The 19,061-nt window shown below is 40.8% G+C and overlaps 1 protein-coding gene across 2 annotated transcripts in view; it reads left to right on the top strand.

Annotated features, from left to right (window-relative positions):
* Positions 1–14,620: 14,620 nt before the first annotated feature.
* The window catches only part of LOC132101331 (golgin subfamily A member 4-like), a 94,348-nt gene continuing 89,907 nt past the window's right edge, over positions 14,621–19,061 (top strand). Inside the window, exons 1-4 of one of the 2 annotated variants that reach the window (XM_059506215.1) lie at positions 14,621–14,784; positions 15,130–15,304; positions 15,645–15,797; positions 18,538–18,820. In XM_059506215.1, coding sequence (XP_059362198.1) covers positions 15,260–15,304; positions 15,645–15,797; positions 18,538–18,820 — 481 coding nt within the window. In that variant the 5' untranslated portion in view covers positions 14,621–14,784; positions 15,130–15,259. The remainder of the gene's footprint in view (positions 14,785–15,129; positions 15,305–15,644; positions 15,798–18,537; positions 18,821–19,061) is intronic. The other variant, XM_059506214.1, reaches the window with a different exon arrangement.

The raw sequence follows: 19,061 nt of genomic DNA, 5'->3' as shown, positions 1-19,061 counted from the left end.
TTCTAGTACCCTGGTGGTGGCGTTTGGAGCACAAAGTGAGGATTGCCGTGTGTGTGATCACTTATGTCACTGTGTGCGTGGGTCAAGAATAATCACTCTACGGCTGGCCTACCCTGCTACAGTTAAGCCTTAGTCATTTTAGTTATGTATGTGGTGTACTGAGTTGTAGTTGTTTAACCCATAGAGTTATATCTTAGTTTGGTCGTTTTAAAGTGTCTTATCTGATTATTGTGAACTTAATAAACATTTTGTATTATGATGCCCATGTCTCTGCCCTCCATGGAAACGAACCTGTGTGTCCATGTTTAGTTCCCCTTACTTGAAAGGGGTGGCGTAGTCAGCATTAAATTAATTCTTGTTTATTATTCATTGTGCCATTTACTCCTCTGTGGCCACGCTACACTAGGAACTACCAGAAGTCCAGCGTTTTGTGACTTTAGGGAGCGTGATGGATTGAAACGTGGTAGAAGGCTAGTTCGGTACGCAAGAGCTAAACCATTTAGGGCCTTATAGGTAAGTAATGATTTGTAACTGATACAGAACTTAATAGGTAGCCAGTGCAGAGCCAGTGTAAAATTGGGGTAATATGATCATATTTTCTTGACCTGGTAAGGACTCTAGCTGCTGCATTTTGGACTACCTGTAGCTTGTTTATTGAAGAAGCAGGACAACCACCTAGAAGAGCATTACAATAGTCCAGTCTAGAGGTCATAAATGCATGAACTTGCTTTTCTGCATCAGAAACAGATAACAAGTTTAATTGCTTGGCAATGTTTCTAAGATGGAAGAATGCAGTTTTTGTAACGTGGGAATTATGATTTTCAAAAGACAAGTTGCTGTCTAATATAACACCCAGATTTTTGACTGTAGAGGAAGTAACAGTACATCCGTCTAGTTGCAGATTGTAATCTACAAGATTGTGTAGTGTTTTTTGGTCCAATAATTAATATCTGTCTTATCCGAATTTAATTGGAGAAAATTATTGGTCATCCAATCTTTTACATTTTAATACACTCTGTTAGCTTAGCTATATATTTCAACGAGACCAGGTTAAACTTCTAAATTATCTGAGTATCATCAGCATAACAGTGGAAGCTAATTCCTTATTTTCTAATATTACCAAGGGGCAACATGTATGTTGAAAATACAAGGGGACCTAGGACGGATCCTTGTGGCACTCCATATTTTACTGGTGATAAATGAGATGACTCCCCATTTAAATAAACAAAATGGTAGTGATCTAACAGGTAGGATCTTAACCATCTTAGAGCCTGCCCTTGAATAGTTTTGTAATCGATCTATGAGTATGTCATGATCTATGGTGTCGAACGCAGCACTAAGATCAAGTAACACTACAAATGAGATGCAGCCTTGAAATTCTTCATACAGATCATTTTTGTGCAGGAAGGTGCTCAATTGAGCAGACACAACTTTTTCTAAAATTTTAGACATAAATGGAAGATTTGAAATAGGCCTATAATTTGCCAGTTCACTAGGATCTAGTTTTGGTTTCTTAAGAGGTTTAATAACCACCAGCTTGAATGGTTTTGGGATGTGACTTAAGGATAACGATGAATTAATAATATTGAGAATCGGTTCTTCGTCTACAGGTAACAACTCTTTCAGTAATTTAGTGGGTACATGATCTAATAAACATGTTGGTTTAGAAACAGTGATAAGTTTATTTAGCTCTTCCTGTCCTATATTTGTAAAACAGTGCAGTTTATCTTTGGGTGCGATGGATGAAACTGAAGTGTTAGAAGCTGTAGAATCTACATTCGCTATTGTATTTCTAATGTTATCTATTTTATCAGTGAAGAAATTCATAAAGTCATTACTATTAAATGTTGGTGGAATATTTGAATCCGGTGCCGTCTGGTCATTTGTTAATTTAGCCACTGTGCTAAATAAAAACCTTGGATTGTTTTGGTTATTGGATATGCTCTGCCCTAGGAGTTTTTAAAGCCTGTCTTTAGCTGGACATACTGTTTTTCCATGCAATTCTAAAAACTTCCAAGTTAGTTTTTCTCCATTTGCGTTCAAGACTACAAGTTACTTTCTTGAGAGAGTGAGTATTACTGTTATACCATGGCACAGTATGTTTTTCTCTAACCTTTTTTAATTTGATAGGGGCAAAAGTTTCTAATGTATTAGAAAAAATAGTGCCCATGTTGCCAGTCATTTTGTCTAGTTCATGTGTATTTTTGGGTACAAATAGCAGTTGAGCTAGATCAGGCAGGTTATTTGCGAATCTGTCTTTGGTGGCTGGAACAATAGTTCTGCCCAGACGGTAATGCTGAGACATAGTTAATATCAGTGATACGCAGCATGCACGATACAAGGAAATGGTCTGTAAAATCATCACTTTGAGGTACGATATCTATATCAGTAAGATCGATTCCATGCGATATAATTAAATCTAGTGTATGATTAAAATAATGAGCCAGGTGACATTTTGCTTGACTCCAAAAGAGTTTATTAGGTCAGTAAACGCAAGTCCTAATGCATCATTCGTATTATCAATGTGAATATTAAAATTTCCCATGATTAACCTCTTATCAACTGTAACCAGAAGGTCTGAGAGGCAAATTCTTTTAGGAATTCTGTATACGGCCCTGGTGGTCTATACACAGTAGCCAGAGCAAGAGATACATTAGATTTCTTTTGCATGTCTGACAGCGTAACATTAAGCAGAAGTATTTCAAATGAGTTAAACCTGTATCCTTTTTTTCTGGGTTACATTGAGAATATCACTATATATTGTTGCAACACCTCCGCCACTACCCGTCTGACGGGGCTCATGCTTATAACAGTAGTTTGGTGGAGTGGACTCATTTAGACCAAAATAATCATTTGGTTTTAGCCAGGTTTCAGTCAAGCAGAGTACATCAAAACTATTATCTGTGATCATTTCATTTACAATAACTGCTTTGGGTGTGAGTGATCTAATATTTATGAGCCCAAACTTTAAAAATTGTTTTTGTTCATTTACTTTACATGTTTCTGGTTTAATCACGATAAGATTTTTTCTAGATCCTACATTAAATTTATATTTTGACTCACTATTCGGGGAACATAGATTGTACAGCGCAAGTACTTTTATCATTTAAGCGGGTGGAACAAAAGTCATCATAATAGTTATTTGAGAATTGTCTTACTAGTCACATGGAGCGAAGTGTCCTGGAGATGCAGCTCCGCTCCGACTCTGCTGGGGTGCAGGCCATCAGCGCGAAACAGCCTAGAACGCTCCCAGAAAAGATTCCAATTATTAACAAATAGCAGTTTCTGTTCTTTACACCATGACAACAACCATTCATTTGAAGCAAAAAGTCTACTGAACCTTTCGTGTTCTCGCCGATACGGCCCGGGATGATTCCAGCGCGGCGCTCCGCTCTCTCAGCTGGGCCTGCCTCACCTCCAGGTCGCGAATCTGCTTGTCCACGGCCTCGATCTGCAATCAAAGGTAGACATTCATCCACCATTAAAGCAAGTAACAGTGAGTACAGCAATGGTAATGTGTGTGAATAGAGTATTAGCAATGTAAGTGCAGTTAGCAGCAACCACGCTTGCTGATGCTAACGGGCTATAAGCTAATAGCGGACCCAGGAGATCAAAATAAAACTAGTGATAACGAGGCACTCTGATTGTTTTTGTTGTAGGATACAATAGAAGATATATTCACACTTTATATAAACGGAAACAATGGTGTATAAAATTGATTTTTAAGATAAAAATACTCGATTAAAAGAATATAGTGACGGAGCTCAAATGCAGTACAGATGCCAACAACAAAGAGGAAGTGACTTCCCTGGAGGGGTAACACAAAGCAAGGAAAGGAAAGTGTTTATTTTACACATTTGAACAAACAGAATAGGAAACAAATTTCTGGGTGATGTGCAAGGTCACCTTGATAAAGTATTTAATGCTAACAGCGCTGCAGTCTTTTTATTTGCCGTTCAACTACCAGCTCCACATAAAATTTCCAGAGGACTTGACAATCTGTCAGAAAGACTGCATAAACATGGGCCTGAATGAGAAGAGCCTGTGGCCAGACATTAAAGGACCAGGAGACAATCTGTGACATTAGATGACTATGTTAGACAGAGAGTTGCCACAACGGAGCAAAATAATCTCTAGAAAGTTATCAGTTGCAGGGCATTGTGCTGAGCCATCAAGGGTTGACTAAACAGTTAACTACAACTTATGCCTCACTAAACTCCTAATTTGCAGACTCATTAAAAGTTAGCATGGTAGTTGTTAAATTTAGGTATGGGGTAGGATGAAAGGACCAATGTTGCAAGATGTGCACACAAGTGAACAAACAGGCGTAATAACAATTGTGGTGGAAAATAAAGAGTTGTAGTCTCTCCAGCAGATAGGACAAAATAGAGGTAGAGCTGCCATGTAGCCAGTTGTATACAACTGTCTTATCAGTGCCTTAAGCACAATGAACATCCTTCTTGATAAAACTGTGTTTCAGTCCCAGCTGGTCCTGGTATGATGCATTCACAACTGGCCGGAGGGCTCAGGCCCACCATCTGGTCTGGATCTGGTAACCTCAGGATAAAGAGAAAAAAAAGTGAAATTAACATGACATACAGCCAAGTATGGTGACCCATACTCGGAATTCATGCTCTGCATTTAACCCATCCAAAGTGCACACACACACATCCGGAGCAGTGGGCAGCCATTTATGCAGATGAGGGTTCAGTGCCTTGCTCAAAGGCACCTCAGTTATGGTATCAAAGGAAGGAGAGAGTGCTATACATTCACTCCCCTAACCTACAATTTATGCCGGCCCAAGACTCAAACTCGCAACCTTTGAATTACAAGTCCAACGCTCTAACCATTAGTCCACGACTTCCTCTAAAGGATGAGACAGACCAATATAAGCATAGATAACATTCTTCTTATGATGTAACAAGTACAAGAGGTGTTATGGGAAGTGTTTATGGTTCCAGTTGAAAATCCCTTAAGGGATTAAGGAAGTATATAATTATAGAAATGTGGAAGTGTTTTAGGTGTATGATAGGTTTAAAGGGGTGGTTGATTGCGATTACACTTTATTAACGTTGGTTAGTTTGTAATGTTGCTGTTCGAGCATAAACAATATCTGCAAAGTTGAAGTGCTGAAAGTTCAATGCAAACAGAGATATCGTCTTTTAAAATACTGACAGTTTAATGCCTATAAAAACGGCTGGCAAGGGACTACAACAAGCTTCTTCCCATGTCCGTTACATCATGAACCCAGATAAACCCCGCCCCTGGGAACACGCAACAAAGGGGGAGAGGCCATGTTGTGCTGCTTTAGAGAAGAGGAAGAGAAAACTAGGGGTGTATGTAAAAATCTGTCCATATATGAATCCCAATTCTAATGGATTCAAATGTTTCATAAACAATGTTCTAAAGCAGTGGCTCTCAATCCTGTTCCTCATGTTGCCCTGCTCTGCATCTCTCTCTCTCTCTCTCTCTCTCTCTCTCTCTCTCTCTCTCTCTCTCTCTCTCTCTCTCTCTCTCTCTCTCTCTCTCTCTCTCATTCAGATCTCAGATCAGCTCCAACAAACTGTTCCATTTATACACTTATTTTCACAAAGCAACAAGAAGCATTATACATGGACGTTGTTGCAGTTGCTGTATTAAAGCTTTAATCAGAATAAAACTGTATATTAAAAGAAGCAGTAGCATTTACAAACAACAGCGTATCTAAAAGTAGGAGACAACAACAAACAAACATACCATTAAGAGCCATGCTTGCACAGGTTCTGTGCGGTCCTCTTCATTAATAATCTCTCCTTCTCAATCGGGCTTAAATTGATAAGCAATATAGAGGACGTCATTGTTTACAATACAACTGGAGCACATTTCTGAGCTTGAAAGGGGCGGAATGTTCAGACGCGCTTGAGGTAGTTTAGCGAATCACAACACATTGAGCCAACTGACCAATCTCAGCCCATCACGTATTTCTGAGAGGGGCTTCATAAAAACAGGAAATAAATCGAGCTGTTTGTCAGAGAAGAGACAGATCATGTGGAGGAAAGGTAAATTGTGAGAAAAATGCGTTTTTTAAAAAACAAAGCATGAACACATGTTAGATTTCCCTATAAACACAATCAAAGCCTAGAAAAAAACCCAGTCAACCAACCCTTTAAGTAGACGAGTCTTTAATCTACATTTAAATTGATGGAGTATGTCTGTTTGTTGAACAACATAAGATTTTTACAGATTTTCAATGCTGAATAAGAAAATTGTTGAACTCCATACCAAACTTGTGAACGAAATGACGCCTCTTCATTTACTCTTACAAATTGATAATGGTCAGAAAAGTACAATTTCAACCATGCCAAAGCAATTTTATTAGTGCCAAGATAATTTACAAGCTCATCCAAGAGAATGTTTTGGTTGATAGTGTCAAAGGCAGCACTGAACAACCATCGATGATAATTCAATAAAATTAAGAGGAGGTTCTACAACTTCTAGAAACTCTCTTTTAAAGGGGTCATATGATGTTGCTAAAAAGAACATTATTTCATGTATTTGGTGTAATGAAATATGTTCATGTGATTTAACGAATATAAAAAAAAAAAACATTATTTTCCACGTACTGTACATTATTGTGTCTCCTCTTTCTGAAACAAAGCTCATCAGTCTGAAAAGCGAGGTATACGCTGATTGCCCAGCTATCTAGTGCGTTGTGATTGGCTGAATACCTCAAGCTTGTGACAGAAATGTTATGCCCCTCATTATACTGTGATGCTGTGTGTCCCAGAGTGCAGAGACAAAAACATTCAAACTGATTATAAATGAGGCATTTGTTGCATCCAGTGGGGACATAATTACGGATTATGATGACTTATACTGCATTGCATTGCGCTGCGCTGTGTAAACATAAAACCATGTCTGCATTTGTGATTGGAGAAATGACAAACAGCAAGCGCTATGCTACACTGCTCAAAACTCACATTTGAATCATCAGTGGCAAATTCTATATAAGAAAACATACAGTCTGTGAGTCAGAACAGCCGGCATTATAGTCTATCCATCCAGGATCAGGAAGCAGTCTTCCATAAAATGGGTTGAACTAGCACACATCTAAATATTTGGGTTGAACTGTTCTGGAACAGTGTTGTAAATACAACTTAACCACTGATTTCTAGTCGTGTCCTCATTTGGAAGGCCAAACAAAGTAGGTTTGCTTTCACAATGAAACACAGCATCACACACGGCGGGTTAGAGAATGGCGCGGCCAACAGATTCGACGAAGGAGTGGCAGACAGGCTTGCAGCAATCACATGTGATGACCTCGGGCTGGACTCTGCTTTGTCAATGGTGAAAGCTGATCCGGTGACCAACAGTATTTCCTCAGTGACCAGCACGGATCAGCTCTAGGCATGACGAAGCAGATATCGTCCTCTTTTGGAAGGCCAAACAAAGTAGTTTTGATTTCACAATGAAACACACAGCATCTCCACAACATGGTGGCGTGGCAAAAAGAATACTAAAGCGAGAATAAAAGTTACACTTTCTTTCCTTGCGTGAACATTTGGGCTGTGTTATGCAAATCTTCCCACATTGTGACGTAGACATGTGTGGGCGTGTTTGAATGAACCATTTTAGGAGGGCGTGTTTGACTCTTAACTATTATAAAAAAATATATCTTTGGATTTGAGACTTTAGTCTTTGCAACTTTACAGATCTTATTTATGCACAATGAGATTAGACAAATCAGGAAGTTTATTTCCAAAGCAGTCTTTAGTGGTACAAGTAGTTCTGCCATATTTGTAAAAGTAGTTGATTTTTGAGCCTAGGATAAAAGGATTGTATGAAACTATAGATAACTATCTTAAATGTCATTACTCTGCTGCAGAAGTCCAAAGTCAATGTCGTTTCAGTTTCAATGCCTGGTTCCATCTGACAATATCAAAGCTAATGTATTATTATGATAAGAAATGGTTCCTAGGTTGTTTAACCCCAACAGGGTTTAGGACATGGAGGGCCACTGCCCCCACAGAGTTTGGCTCAAACGCTGATCAAGCTCACCTATGTGATTTTCTAGTGATCCTGGAGACCTTGAGTAGCTTGCTCAAGTGTGTTTCATATAGCTAAACTCTGCAAGGAATTGGCCCTCCAGCACAGGATTTGAGGAACACTGGTTTAGGTTGTCTAAAAACTTCCAACCTCATACACCCATCTAGAGACAAAGCACTAAGGTTTTGGCCTTTGCCCACCGTAAAAATTCCTTAGAACAGTGGTTCTCAATTACAGTCCTTGTGTACCACCGCTTTGCATATTTTGGAACTGTGTTCCAATTGACATGTTCTCTACACAGTATTATTTGCTCCCTACTCCCTGAGCATGGGAAATCAGTTGTCTAGGCAATATCTGTCCTGTCTTATTCAGGTCATCATGTGCTACTCCCTCTAACTACTCCTAAACACCGGTCTAAACTTAGAGCTGTAGAGAGAAAATTATGCAAATCAAAGATCCAGCTAACCTGAGTATGTATTAGTCTCTGCTTTCATCTGTTTCGACCAGGTCCACACTGCCAAAATGTCACGTTTCCACAACAAGATAAGCTGCATTTCGACACATACAGTCTCTTTAAAACATTCAATTATATCCTCTGACCCTGTTCTCCACCACACACCAGCTCTTTAACAGCTGTTGATTTAGTTAATTTCTTCGCAAAAGTAAAAGCATCAGCATTCATTTCTCAGCTTCACATACCAACAAACTCTGTCCACATCCACAGCTAACAAAATCCTTTCATCCTGCTCTCATAAAGGCAGAGACAGTTTTCATTCTGTTGGATCTATCCACTGTCTGTGTCAAGATGGTTCATCAGGGATCAGTTGTTGGACCCATTCTCTTCTCCATATACATTACATCATTGGGACCTATTATTCATTTACATAGTTTCTCCTATCATTGTTGTGCTGATGACACACAGCTGTACTTTTCATTTCAATAAGATGACCCAATGCACGCATTTCTGACTGTCTGATGGATATCTCAGCATATATGAAAGAACATTACCTATAGCTCAAACCTAACAAAGACAGAGCTTCTCATCTTTCCTGCTACTCGAACTGTACAGTAGTATTTCTCCATCCAGCTAAGTTTATCAACAATAATCCTATCAAGTTCAGTCAGAAATATTGGGGTAATATTTGTTGTAATCAAAGGTATCAGACTACTTAACAAGGTACCATCACCATTCAGCCAAGCTGGCATAGGCAAACATGCATTTTACATGTTCCTTTTGAAGAAGTAGCATTACATATGTCTTAGCAGTAAATCAGTATCTTGGGGGCTTTCATTAAGTTGTATCATGTTCATACAATTAGTTTGTTCGCTTCTTTGTTGAGGAATATTATGTATGTACTTGTGCAACAGCAGCAGAATCATATCTTACATGTTCTTATATGTCTTGGCAACAGCAGATCTCTGTACTCGCTCTGCAGCAGCAATAACAATAGCAGTAGCAGAATTAGTAGCACTTGTCATGTGCGTAGCATATAGTACACTAAGATGAAATATATTGACATTATTTTATCCATTTAGTGGTTAAACATTAGCTTAACTTAAATTCCACTCTTAAGTAAAAGTACATATACCACACCAACAATATTACTTAAGGGAAAGTAAATCCATCCATCAATCCATATTTTTTTTCCAAACGGTTTGTCCCATGTTGAGTTGCAGAGATGCTGGACCCTATCCCAGCATATTCATCACAAGCAGAGTAAACCCTTGGTGGATGGCCATTTCACACACAAAAATTCAATCTATGCAACAAACCTATTGCTTTAAGTCAAGGAAATTGTTTTTGTTTAAAAAAAAAATTGGTCAGGAGGCATCTTACATACACTGCCTACACTGATGGTTCTGCAGTCCAAAATAGGTGTATATGTGCATTTACTGTCAAGAGTAAGACTAAAGAGAGCAGCCACATAAAATTATTCTGATGCAGTAGGTTTGACTAGCCTGGTTTAATTATTTTTTTTAAAGGGGTCATTATCTGCCTGTTTTTATTTTATTTTGTCCTGTTCTCTGAGGTCCACTAATAATGTTATCAATATTATTACATCAAAATACATCATAATTTAGAAGTAATAGGCTTTTTCTGTCCTGTTTTTAACTCCCCTCAGCAGAATGCTCTGTTTGAATAGGTGTGGCGGATTGTAGACTTGGAAAGTAATCACCCACTGCTATGATTGGATTACTGTGTATGTTTGACAGCTTACATTCCTCATAGATGGACACTGCTGTGATTTAGGTCAAAAATGCATAAATAATTCAATATACATCAAACAATCTGTAAAAAGAGACAAAGCAATAGTGACCACATGATGAATGTCGTAAAAGTGAAGTGATGTGTGGCCATGTATGGTGACCCATACTCGGAAATTGTGCTCTGCATTTAACCCATTCAAGTGCACACACACAGTGGTGAACAGACACACACCATGAAATCACACTCCCGTAGCACTGGGCAGCCATATTGCTGCAGCTTCTGGGGAGCAGCTGGGGGTTTGGTGCCTTGCTCAAGGGTCTTACCTCAGTCGTGGAGGGTATTGAGGGTGGAAGAGAGTGCTGGTTATTCACTCCCCCCACTGACAATTCCTGCCAGGCATGAGACTCAAACCAAAAGCCTTCAGATTACATGTCCGACTCTTTAACCATAAGGTCACAACTGCCCCAACTTTGAGAACAGTAAAGCTGCATTCATGCCATATAGTAATTACTGTGATTTCAAGATGACAAGATGTGATGCTCTACTTGGAGCAGTTCACACCCTTGCACATGTACCCGGAAACATCAATGCCTAAGTATAACACCTAATGTATCCGAGGTGGCAGTATAAGTTGTAGCTCTCAGAATGCTCCCAGTTCACAAGATTCAGAGTTCTACGAGGACATGAACACTTTTTAAGTTGATATCTCATAACAGAAATTACAATATGGCATAAAAGCACCTTTACTCACACTTGTGAGTTGTGACATTACTGTCGGATCCAAGTCAGCACAGTATCATCTTTCAGTCTTTTTGAAAATCCTGCGTTAAATTGTTCCTTGCTTGTAAACAAATCCATGGTAAAAATTAAGTGAACAAAGAAGTTCTTAATGACAAGGTCTGAATCATTAAAAATTAAGATAAACATTAAAAGATAAAGTTTATTCACTCCTTCTTAAAGTTGGGATTGGAAGGAAGGCAATGCAAAGACTGAATTTGCAAAGACTGAATTTCATTTAGTTTCCACGTAGATGTCACACACCTGGACTCATTTTGTGTGTTTTTGCCCCTGTGACCCAGTTTCTGTCTCTATGTGGTTTGATTAGTTCCCAGGTGTGTCTAGTCATTTCCGCATGTGTTCCATGTCCCTGTTAATTAAGTCATGCCATCCACCTGTGTTTTCCCAATTATCCCTTGTACAAAAGCCTTGTCCTTTCAGTTCTGTTTTGTCGGGTCTACTCGTCTACTTGTTACTTGTCAACCTGTCTACCTGTCTACTTGTCCACTTGTTACCTGTTACTTGCCACTTGCCACCTGTTATTTGCTACTTACCTTGCCTATGTTTGATTTAATAAATCCTTGTTTCGTTTATCCCTCGGCTCCGTGTTCCTTCCAGCAGCGTAAGCCGAGACAGAAGACCCGACCTAAAAAGTTAAAAAAACTGCGTGTTTTCCCTCCGTTTTGTTTTCCGTTTTTTCACAGTCTTTTTCTTTCGGTAGTGTGTCATGGATCCCCTCTATCGCCCCGAATACCTCCTCCTCCTGCTGGAGCAGGAGGGACTTTCTCTCGAGGACCATACTAGACGGTTTCTCTTGATAGCTAATGCCACCAGCTACCCGGACCACGCGCTCTGCACCTTTTATCACGCCAGCCTGAACTCCAGGTGCAGAGCGTTGTCGCCCGAAGATGGTCCTCGGGAGGATTTCGCCGCATTCATAGAGTGGAATCTGGTGAGAAATGGGTCACCTCTCACGTTCGGCCCAATGGAGGATCTCGCCAGGTCCACTCTGGACCCAGAGCCCAGCCTACAATCTCCCCACGGTACGAGGCATAAGCCCGAGCCCACCGACGACGGAGAGCCAGAGAGCAACCCGTCAGACCAGGTGCGAGAGTCGGCGACACTGCCCACCACGAGGGAGCAAAGTGTGGAGCACCAAATGGGTCAAAATGAGGGGGTTTCCAATTCACCTGTGCCAGTTTCCCCGTTAAGCCCAGGGCGGGCTCCTGTTCCCCCGTTTAGCCCAGGACGGGCTCCTGATCCTCTGTTAAGCCCAGGACGGGCTCCTGATCTTCCGTTAAGCCCAGGACGGGCTCCTGATCCTCTGTTAAGCCCAGGACGGGCTCCTGATTCCCCGTTAAGCCCAGGACGGGCTCCTGATCCTCCTTTAAGCCCAGGACGGGCTCCTGATCCTCCTTTAAGCCCAGGACGGGCTCCTGATCCTCCTGTAAGCCCAGGACGGGCTCCTGATCCTCTGTTAAGCCCAGGAAGGGCTCCTGATTCCCCGTTAAGCCCAGGATGGGCTCCTGTTCCCCCGTTAAGCCCAGGACGGGCTCCTGATCCTCCTTTAAGCCCAGGACGGGCTCCTGATCCTCCTTTAAGCCCAGGACGGGCTCCTGATCCTCCGTTAAGCCCAGGACGGGCTCCTGATCCTCCGTTAAGCCCAGGACGGGCTCCTGATCTTCCGTTAAGCCCAGGAAGGGCTCCTGATCTTCCGTTAAGCCCAGGACGGGCTCCTGATCCTCCTTTAAGCCCAGGACGGGCTCCTGAACCCCCGTTAAGCCCAGGACGGGCTCCTGAACCCCCGTTAAGCCCAGGACGGGCTCCTGAACCCCCGTTAAGCCCAGGACGGGCTCCTGAACCCCCGTTAAGCCCAGGATGGGCTCCTGATCCTCTAAGCCCAGGAAGGGCTCCTGATCTTCCGTTAAGCCCAGGACGGGCTCCTGAACCCCCGTTAAGCCCAGGACGGGCTCCTGAACCCCCGTTAAGCCCAGGAAGGGCTCCTGATCTTCCGTTAAGCCCAGGACGGGCTCCTGATCCTCCTTTAAGCCCAGGACGGGCTCCTGATCCCCCGTTAAGCTGAGGACGGCTCCTGAACCCCCGTTAAGCCCAGGACGGGCTCCTGAACCCCCGTTAAGCCCAGGACGGGCTCCTGATCCTCCGTTAAGCCCAGGACGGGCTCCTGATCCTCCGTTAAGCCCAGGACGGGCTCCTGATCCTCCGTTAAGCCCAGGAAGGGCTCCAGCCCCAGAGCTTACTCCAATGCCTGCTCCTCCAAAATTCCCACCCTCCCACCCACTCCTGCCTCCTCCTCCGCTGTCGTCTGGCTGCCCCTCTGCTCACCCTCAGCCTACCATCATTGTGGTGCGAGCTCAGCGGGACCGCCATCCTCAAGCGACGCCTTGGTCGGCGTCTCCCTCACCTCCGCCTCCAGCCTCTGAGGCCTGGACTCCGCCTCGGCCCGTTGACCCGTCGGCTCCACCATGGCTCCTAGCTCCTTCCTCTCCGCCGTGGCCCGGCAGTCCGCAGGCTCTGCCTGGCTCCCTCGTCCCTCCGGCTCCGCCTTGGTCTGGCGTCGTCCATCCTATGCCTCGGGACTCCACTCCTCCGGCTTCGCCTCATCCCTCCGTCCCTCCGGCTCCGTCAGGCTCCTTCATCCCCTCGGCTACACCTCAGTCCTCGGTCACTCTGGCCTCACCGCGGCCTTCCGGATCCCCATCGCCGCGTCAGTCACCAGAGCCATCAGTTCCGCCTAGGACCTCCGGCTCCTCCCCGTCACCCTGGCTCTTCGGCTCTCCGTCTCCGCCTCGGGCTCCTCCTCCACTTGCTCCGTTGCCGTGGGTCGAGTCCCTGGAGTCGGTGACCATTCCAGAAAGAAAACCTACTATCAAAAGTTATGCCCATTACTTTAGGATATATTACCTTTTTAATATAGGCTTATTTACTTTTTTTTTATGGAAGTACATTTTTGTCAAAAAAAAAAAAAAAAAAAACTTGTGTAGATTATCTTCCCTTTCACATCAGTATTTTTTAATTTATGTTTTATCTTTGCTGTTTCAATAAACCATAGAATTTGAATATTTCAGCTGGGCATCTTGGTTTATTCATTTTTTATTTATTAATTTCTTAAATAACCGAACTTCAACAACATAAGGGCAAATCCCTTTAGCACTGATCACCCTCTGTTGATCAGGATATTCAAATATACTAATTTATTTGTGTGTTTTGTTCTTTAATAGCTGCCTGGAAAAACACTGCATGGGATTGGCAACAAAATTAGGCCTAAATAGGCTATAATTTTGTAGTTGTTGTTGTTATTGTTACCCAAACAATAAAGCCACTTGAATCTTATGTTTACCAGTCCAATATTTTTGAAAAATAACAGTGAAAAAATACAGAGGTGTTTTAAAATATGTAATAAAATAAAACGTCCTCTCCATGGTTCAACTTGAGCTCATGTCTAACTATGTTTTATATTTCACCTGGTTCAAACTGTGTGAAGAACTTTTAAAATTATTTTTTAACGAGACCAGAAAGGCAAAACATGTAATCGGACATAAACGTCATCGTGGCAATATACAGTAGGTGGCAGTAATGCTCCAAAGCAGCAAACGGCCATTTAACAAGAAGAAGAACGTATTAACGAGAGATGTGTTTATCATAATATTGTTAACCCTAATAGACAATAAGGTTATAGATTCGCTACCGTTTAATACAACATATATGTATATTTGTTATGTACGAGTGTGAAGCGATAGAAGTCAATGTTGCAGGTAAGATTATGTTAACTGACATTTCATTTTTAAATATTCTTAGTAGCTGCACTGCATGCTTTCAGTTTTAATGGATTAGGATTAGGTTTTTTACCACGGTGTGCGTGCGAATTGTTCCTTCAAGAATGTTTTTTCTTCTTCGTTTTTTGACTGTTGTGATCATTGATGATGGTTTGTTTAGATATTAATTTATAATCATTCTCTGCTGACTCTGAATACAGAAATCTTCGAATCAGATTTTTAGATATTATAGATATATTATATTAACATATATACATATATTACATTGTATTATAACATTATACATTTGTTTATACATTTACACTTATTGACATTTTAATACAGGACAGTGGACCTTCAGGACCAGACTTGAAGAACCATCCAGTGGGATGACCGAGTTTGTGTAGTCTTGATTTACTTTATTTAAAACCTCCTGTCTAAGATATCCTGTCTTAGGCCATAGGTTGTGTAAACAATGCTGAGGTGGTTTTCAGCAGATGAGTCCAGCTCTGCGCATGGAGTAAGTATTACACATGCTTTTGTTTAAATCTCTCATAATGAGGATTGTTTTTCTGTGATGCATGATTAGAAGTCAGCCTTATATATGATTAGTGTGGGAATGTCTAGGAGTGAAGAGGGTCTTTTAATTTGAAATAATTGCAAATATGTCAGCATATTTATTTTGTGAGCAACTGTGTAGTAAGCAAGTTACTTATAGCAAAATTAGCAAAAATAGCAAAATAGCAAAAATTACTTATAGCAAAATAAAACTCTTCAGGGTAATAAGAGAACCCTCACCCCGTTACATAGCGCAAATCATAAATGTTCATCAGCATTAATAGATGCTTTGCTTTTCTCAGGCTCCTGGCTCCCCGCAGGTGGACATGGGCAGCGAAATGAGAGTTGCTGAGATCACTGAGCAGCTAACACAGATGGAGGAACTTGTGGCCAAACTAAAAGAGTTGATCAGGGAAAAGGATGCAGCACTCTGCAGTAAAGATAACCAAGCCAAGGTATTTTACAGTTTACAAATATGCTCAAATGGTCAATGATGCTTTTTTCTCTCTTTCTTTTTACATTTTGTTTATTATAAAATGCATTAAAATGTTAACATGCATTCAAACATACAGTGACTTTATTACATCACTATTATATATATCATTATTTATGTCAAACATTTATTCATGTATTTTCTCTTCCCAAATTCTCAATTACATTTTTATTTTTATACATTCACATTTTTTTGCAAATCAGATATTACTGTTCATATCCACCTTTTTCTGAACACGGAAGTCTTGCCTGACTGGAACTGTGCTTTACATTTCTGGTGTTTCTAGTCAATTAACATATGCTAAGAGACGGTAATATAATGTTGAACCTATGAAAATGGTTGTAAAAAGAACATGGCACCATAGTCTCATCACTTTACAGTGTCACAATGATCGTCTTTTTGCAGTAACTTGTCTGTCATAGTTTAATGAGTGCATAGTAACGTGAAGCATCCAACGGTTAGCTGTATTGAAAACAGATGAGGGCACATATCATAAATACAGATCGATCGGGGTGAAGTTTGTGGGATTTTGTCCACAAAATGATAAGAGCACACATTATTTTATTATTCCACACACAGTAACTTAAGCGCTGCGAGCCATGCAAACAGCATTGGACACGGTCAGATTTGCTGGTAAGTTACACAAAACAAGTACAGGAATTAATTAAGCTTCTTTCCATTACTGTGGCAGCCAACAGCAGCACAGCTTAACCCTGTGCATATTTTTATATTCAGTTAAATTGAAAAAGTTTCAGTTAAGTCAGTGTTTTTTACCCCATTTTAACATGGATTTCTATGGAGATGCGAAAGCACCCAAGCAGAAGTTGGAATCCATCATGGCGCTAGGGTTGGGTATCGATTGGGTTTTATTCGATACCGGTGCCATTTAGATGCTTTTAAAACGCTACCGGTGCTTGAACCGATACTTCTCTAAAATAAATAAATAGACAAAAGACTGCCTAAGACTTTTGCACCGTAGTGTATGTATAAAGTAAGTTTAATTAAATTAAGTATATTTAAATAAGTTTAATTAAAGTATGCGTTCATATGTGTTAAGGGCTCGATTGTCGCTGGAGGAAACAGCTGTGATGTATTAGTGAAAACTTTACAGAACATGAGAAACTGATTGCTCACTCGTGACCTTTTGTAAACTTTTGTAAAAGAACTGCACACAGATATTCTAACAATCTATCGATAAACACACACCTTGTGTCCTCTGTTTCTGTTTAAGTGCGGTTGCGCTGCTCCACGCGGTCTGTGGATTAAAGAGCGCGCTGAAAGATGGAGAGGAGACAGGTCTGCCGGTGTTGTGACCAATTTTGACCCCCTGCCAAATTATTACCCCCCTCGTTCAAATCGCTACCTGATTGCCTAATCCTAACCCCACCTCTAATCCTAACCCCTCCCCCAAACCTACTCCTAAACCTACCAATAATAGGGGGGTAATAATTTGGCAGGGGGTCAGAATTGGGCACAACACCGGCTTTTTCATATGACATTCAAGCGGTCTGACTCTGAGGCGATCGTGAATGTGTGTACACTTTATGGAGATAAATGTTATAGCCTCTCTAATAAAGCCTAGCGACGCCCCTGCTTCTTGTGGACATTTTGGAGAACCAGGACAAATATTTCAATCGATCGCTCAGGCATTTAAGAGGCACCGAAATGAGGCACCGAAATCTGCGTTCTTATTCGGTTTGGTTCATACCGGTTCCATAGGTGCCAGTGTCATATTGGTACCGGGTTTCGGTACCCAACCCTACATGGCACTGCTTATTGGTTACTCAGGAAAAAGGTGGACAGTGCATCCATACATACAGTCTTGTCTTATGAGTTTCTGTCTTTATCTGACCTAGCAATTCAATTGTAAAACTGCACACCATCATAATTTTGTGATTGTGAAGAACATAAAATTAACTTTCCGATATTTTACAACTTTGCTTTGGAATGTGGGGAGAAGACATTAGACTAGAGATAGAGGCTTTGTCCAGCCCTCTCAAAGTGCATAGCAGGATATAAAACATTTATCTTTGAAATGCAATTAAACTTGGCTTACTTCCAAACTTTTGTGTAATTTCTATTTCTTTCTTTCTTGGTCTTTAACTTATATTGCACTTTTACAAGTCTGCCTTATGCATGCTGACAGTATTGCTCATTGTGCTTTGTTTAGGGATCAGATGTCATGTGACACATGAAAAATGATGTCCTCTTAACATAAGTAATTTAAATATCAGCCATTTACCCATGCAGTTTTATGCTTGACCATTATTTGCACAGATTGAACAAGCGTTGTTATTTAAAAGCAAATCATAATCATAAAAATTGCATGTTTTGTTTTTGTACTGCCCATTAAAAGCTGTTTAACACAGCGTTTTTATGACACTTTTTAAATATTTTCTTTACGGGGTGAGAAAATAAAAACAACTTGAACAGAAAGAAACAGGAAAAAAAAGGAGTAATAATGAAAATAACAAAATAAATACTCCTTAATACATGGAATTACAATACAAAAATCATAACTGAATGCACATGATCTTCAGAAGTTTCCATTTCCTTGGTTCTTATTATAGTATGTAGCTTCATTTGTGAATGGTGTCTATATGTTTGTGCACACATAAGGGAATAATTACATTATATAGTCAGTCCCTATTTCTTAGAGTTCTCAGAGTTGATTAATAAAGCTGTTTGTGTTTGTTTGGTAGGAGCTGACAGAACAAATGCAGCGCTTGCAGGGTGAGAAAGAAAACTTTCAGGCAAAGCTGGAGGCAGAACGTCACATTACTCGGGCTCGGATCAAGGATCTACTGGAGAAACATGAAGCAGAGCTGCTCAGTGCTGCTAATAAACATGAGACTGAGTTGTCAGAGAAGGAGCAGGCCTTACGCAGACAGCTTGAGACTCTTCAGCGATCTATATCACAGCCCGCAGATGTATCAGCAAACCAATCTACTTGCATCACAGCTCAGAGAGTCACAGAGCTGCAAGGTAGAAAATCATGTCAATTGTTTAAAGAATTCTGTCTGCATTTTGACCTTCCTTTCTCAAATTAATTCCGTGTTGTTTAAGCACCTGTCACGGTAACTGAATTTTTAAAAAAAAAAGGGGTCATATGATGTGATATCAAGTTTTCCTTTCTCTTTGGAGTGTTACAAGCTGTTCATGAATAGATAAGATCCCTAAATGCTAAGACTAAAATCTCAAACCTAAAGAGATATTCTTCATGAAA

Source organism: Carassius carassius, chromosome 23 (genome assembly GCF_963082965.1).
Source record: "Carassius carassius chromosome 23, fCarCar2.1, whole genome shotgun sequence".
NCBI classification, from domain to species: Eukaryota; Metazoa; Chordata; class Actinopteri; order Cypriniformes; family Cyprinidae; genus Carassius; species Carassius carassius.
This window is presented reverse-complemented; position numbering and strand designations above follow the sequence as displayed.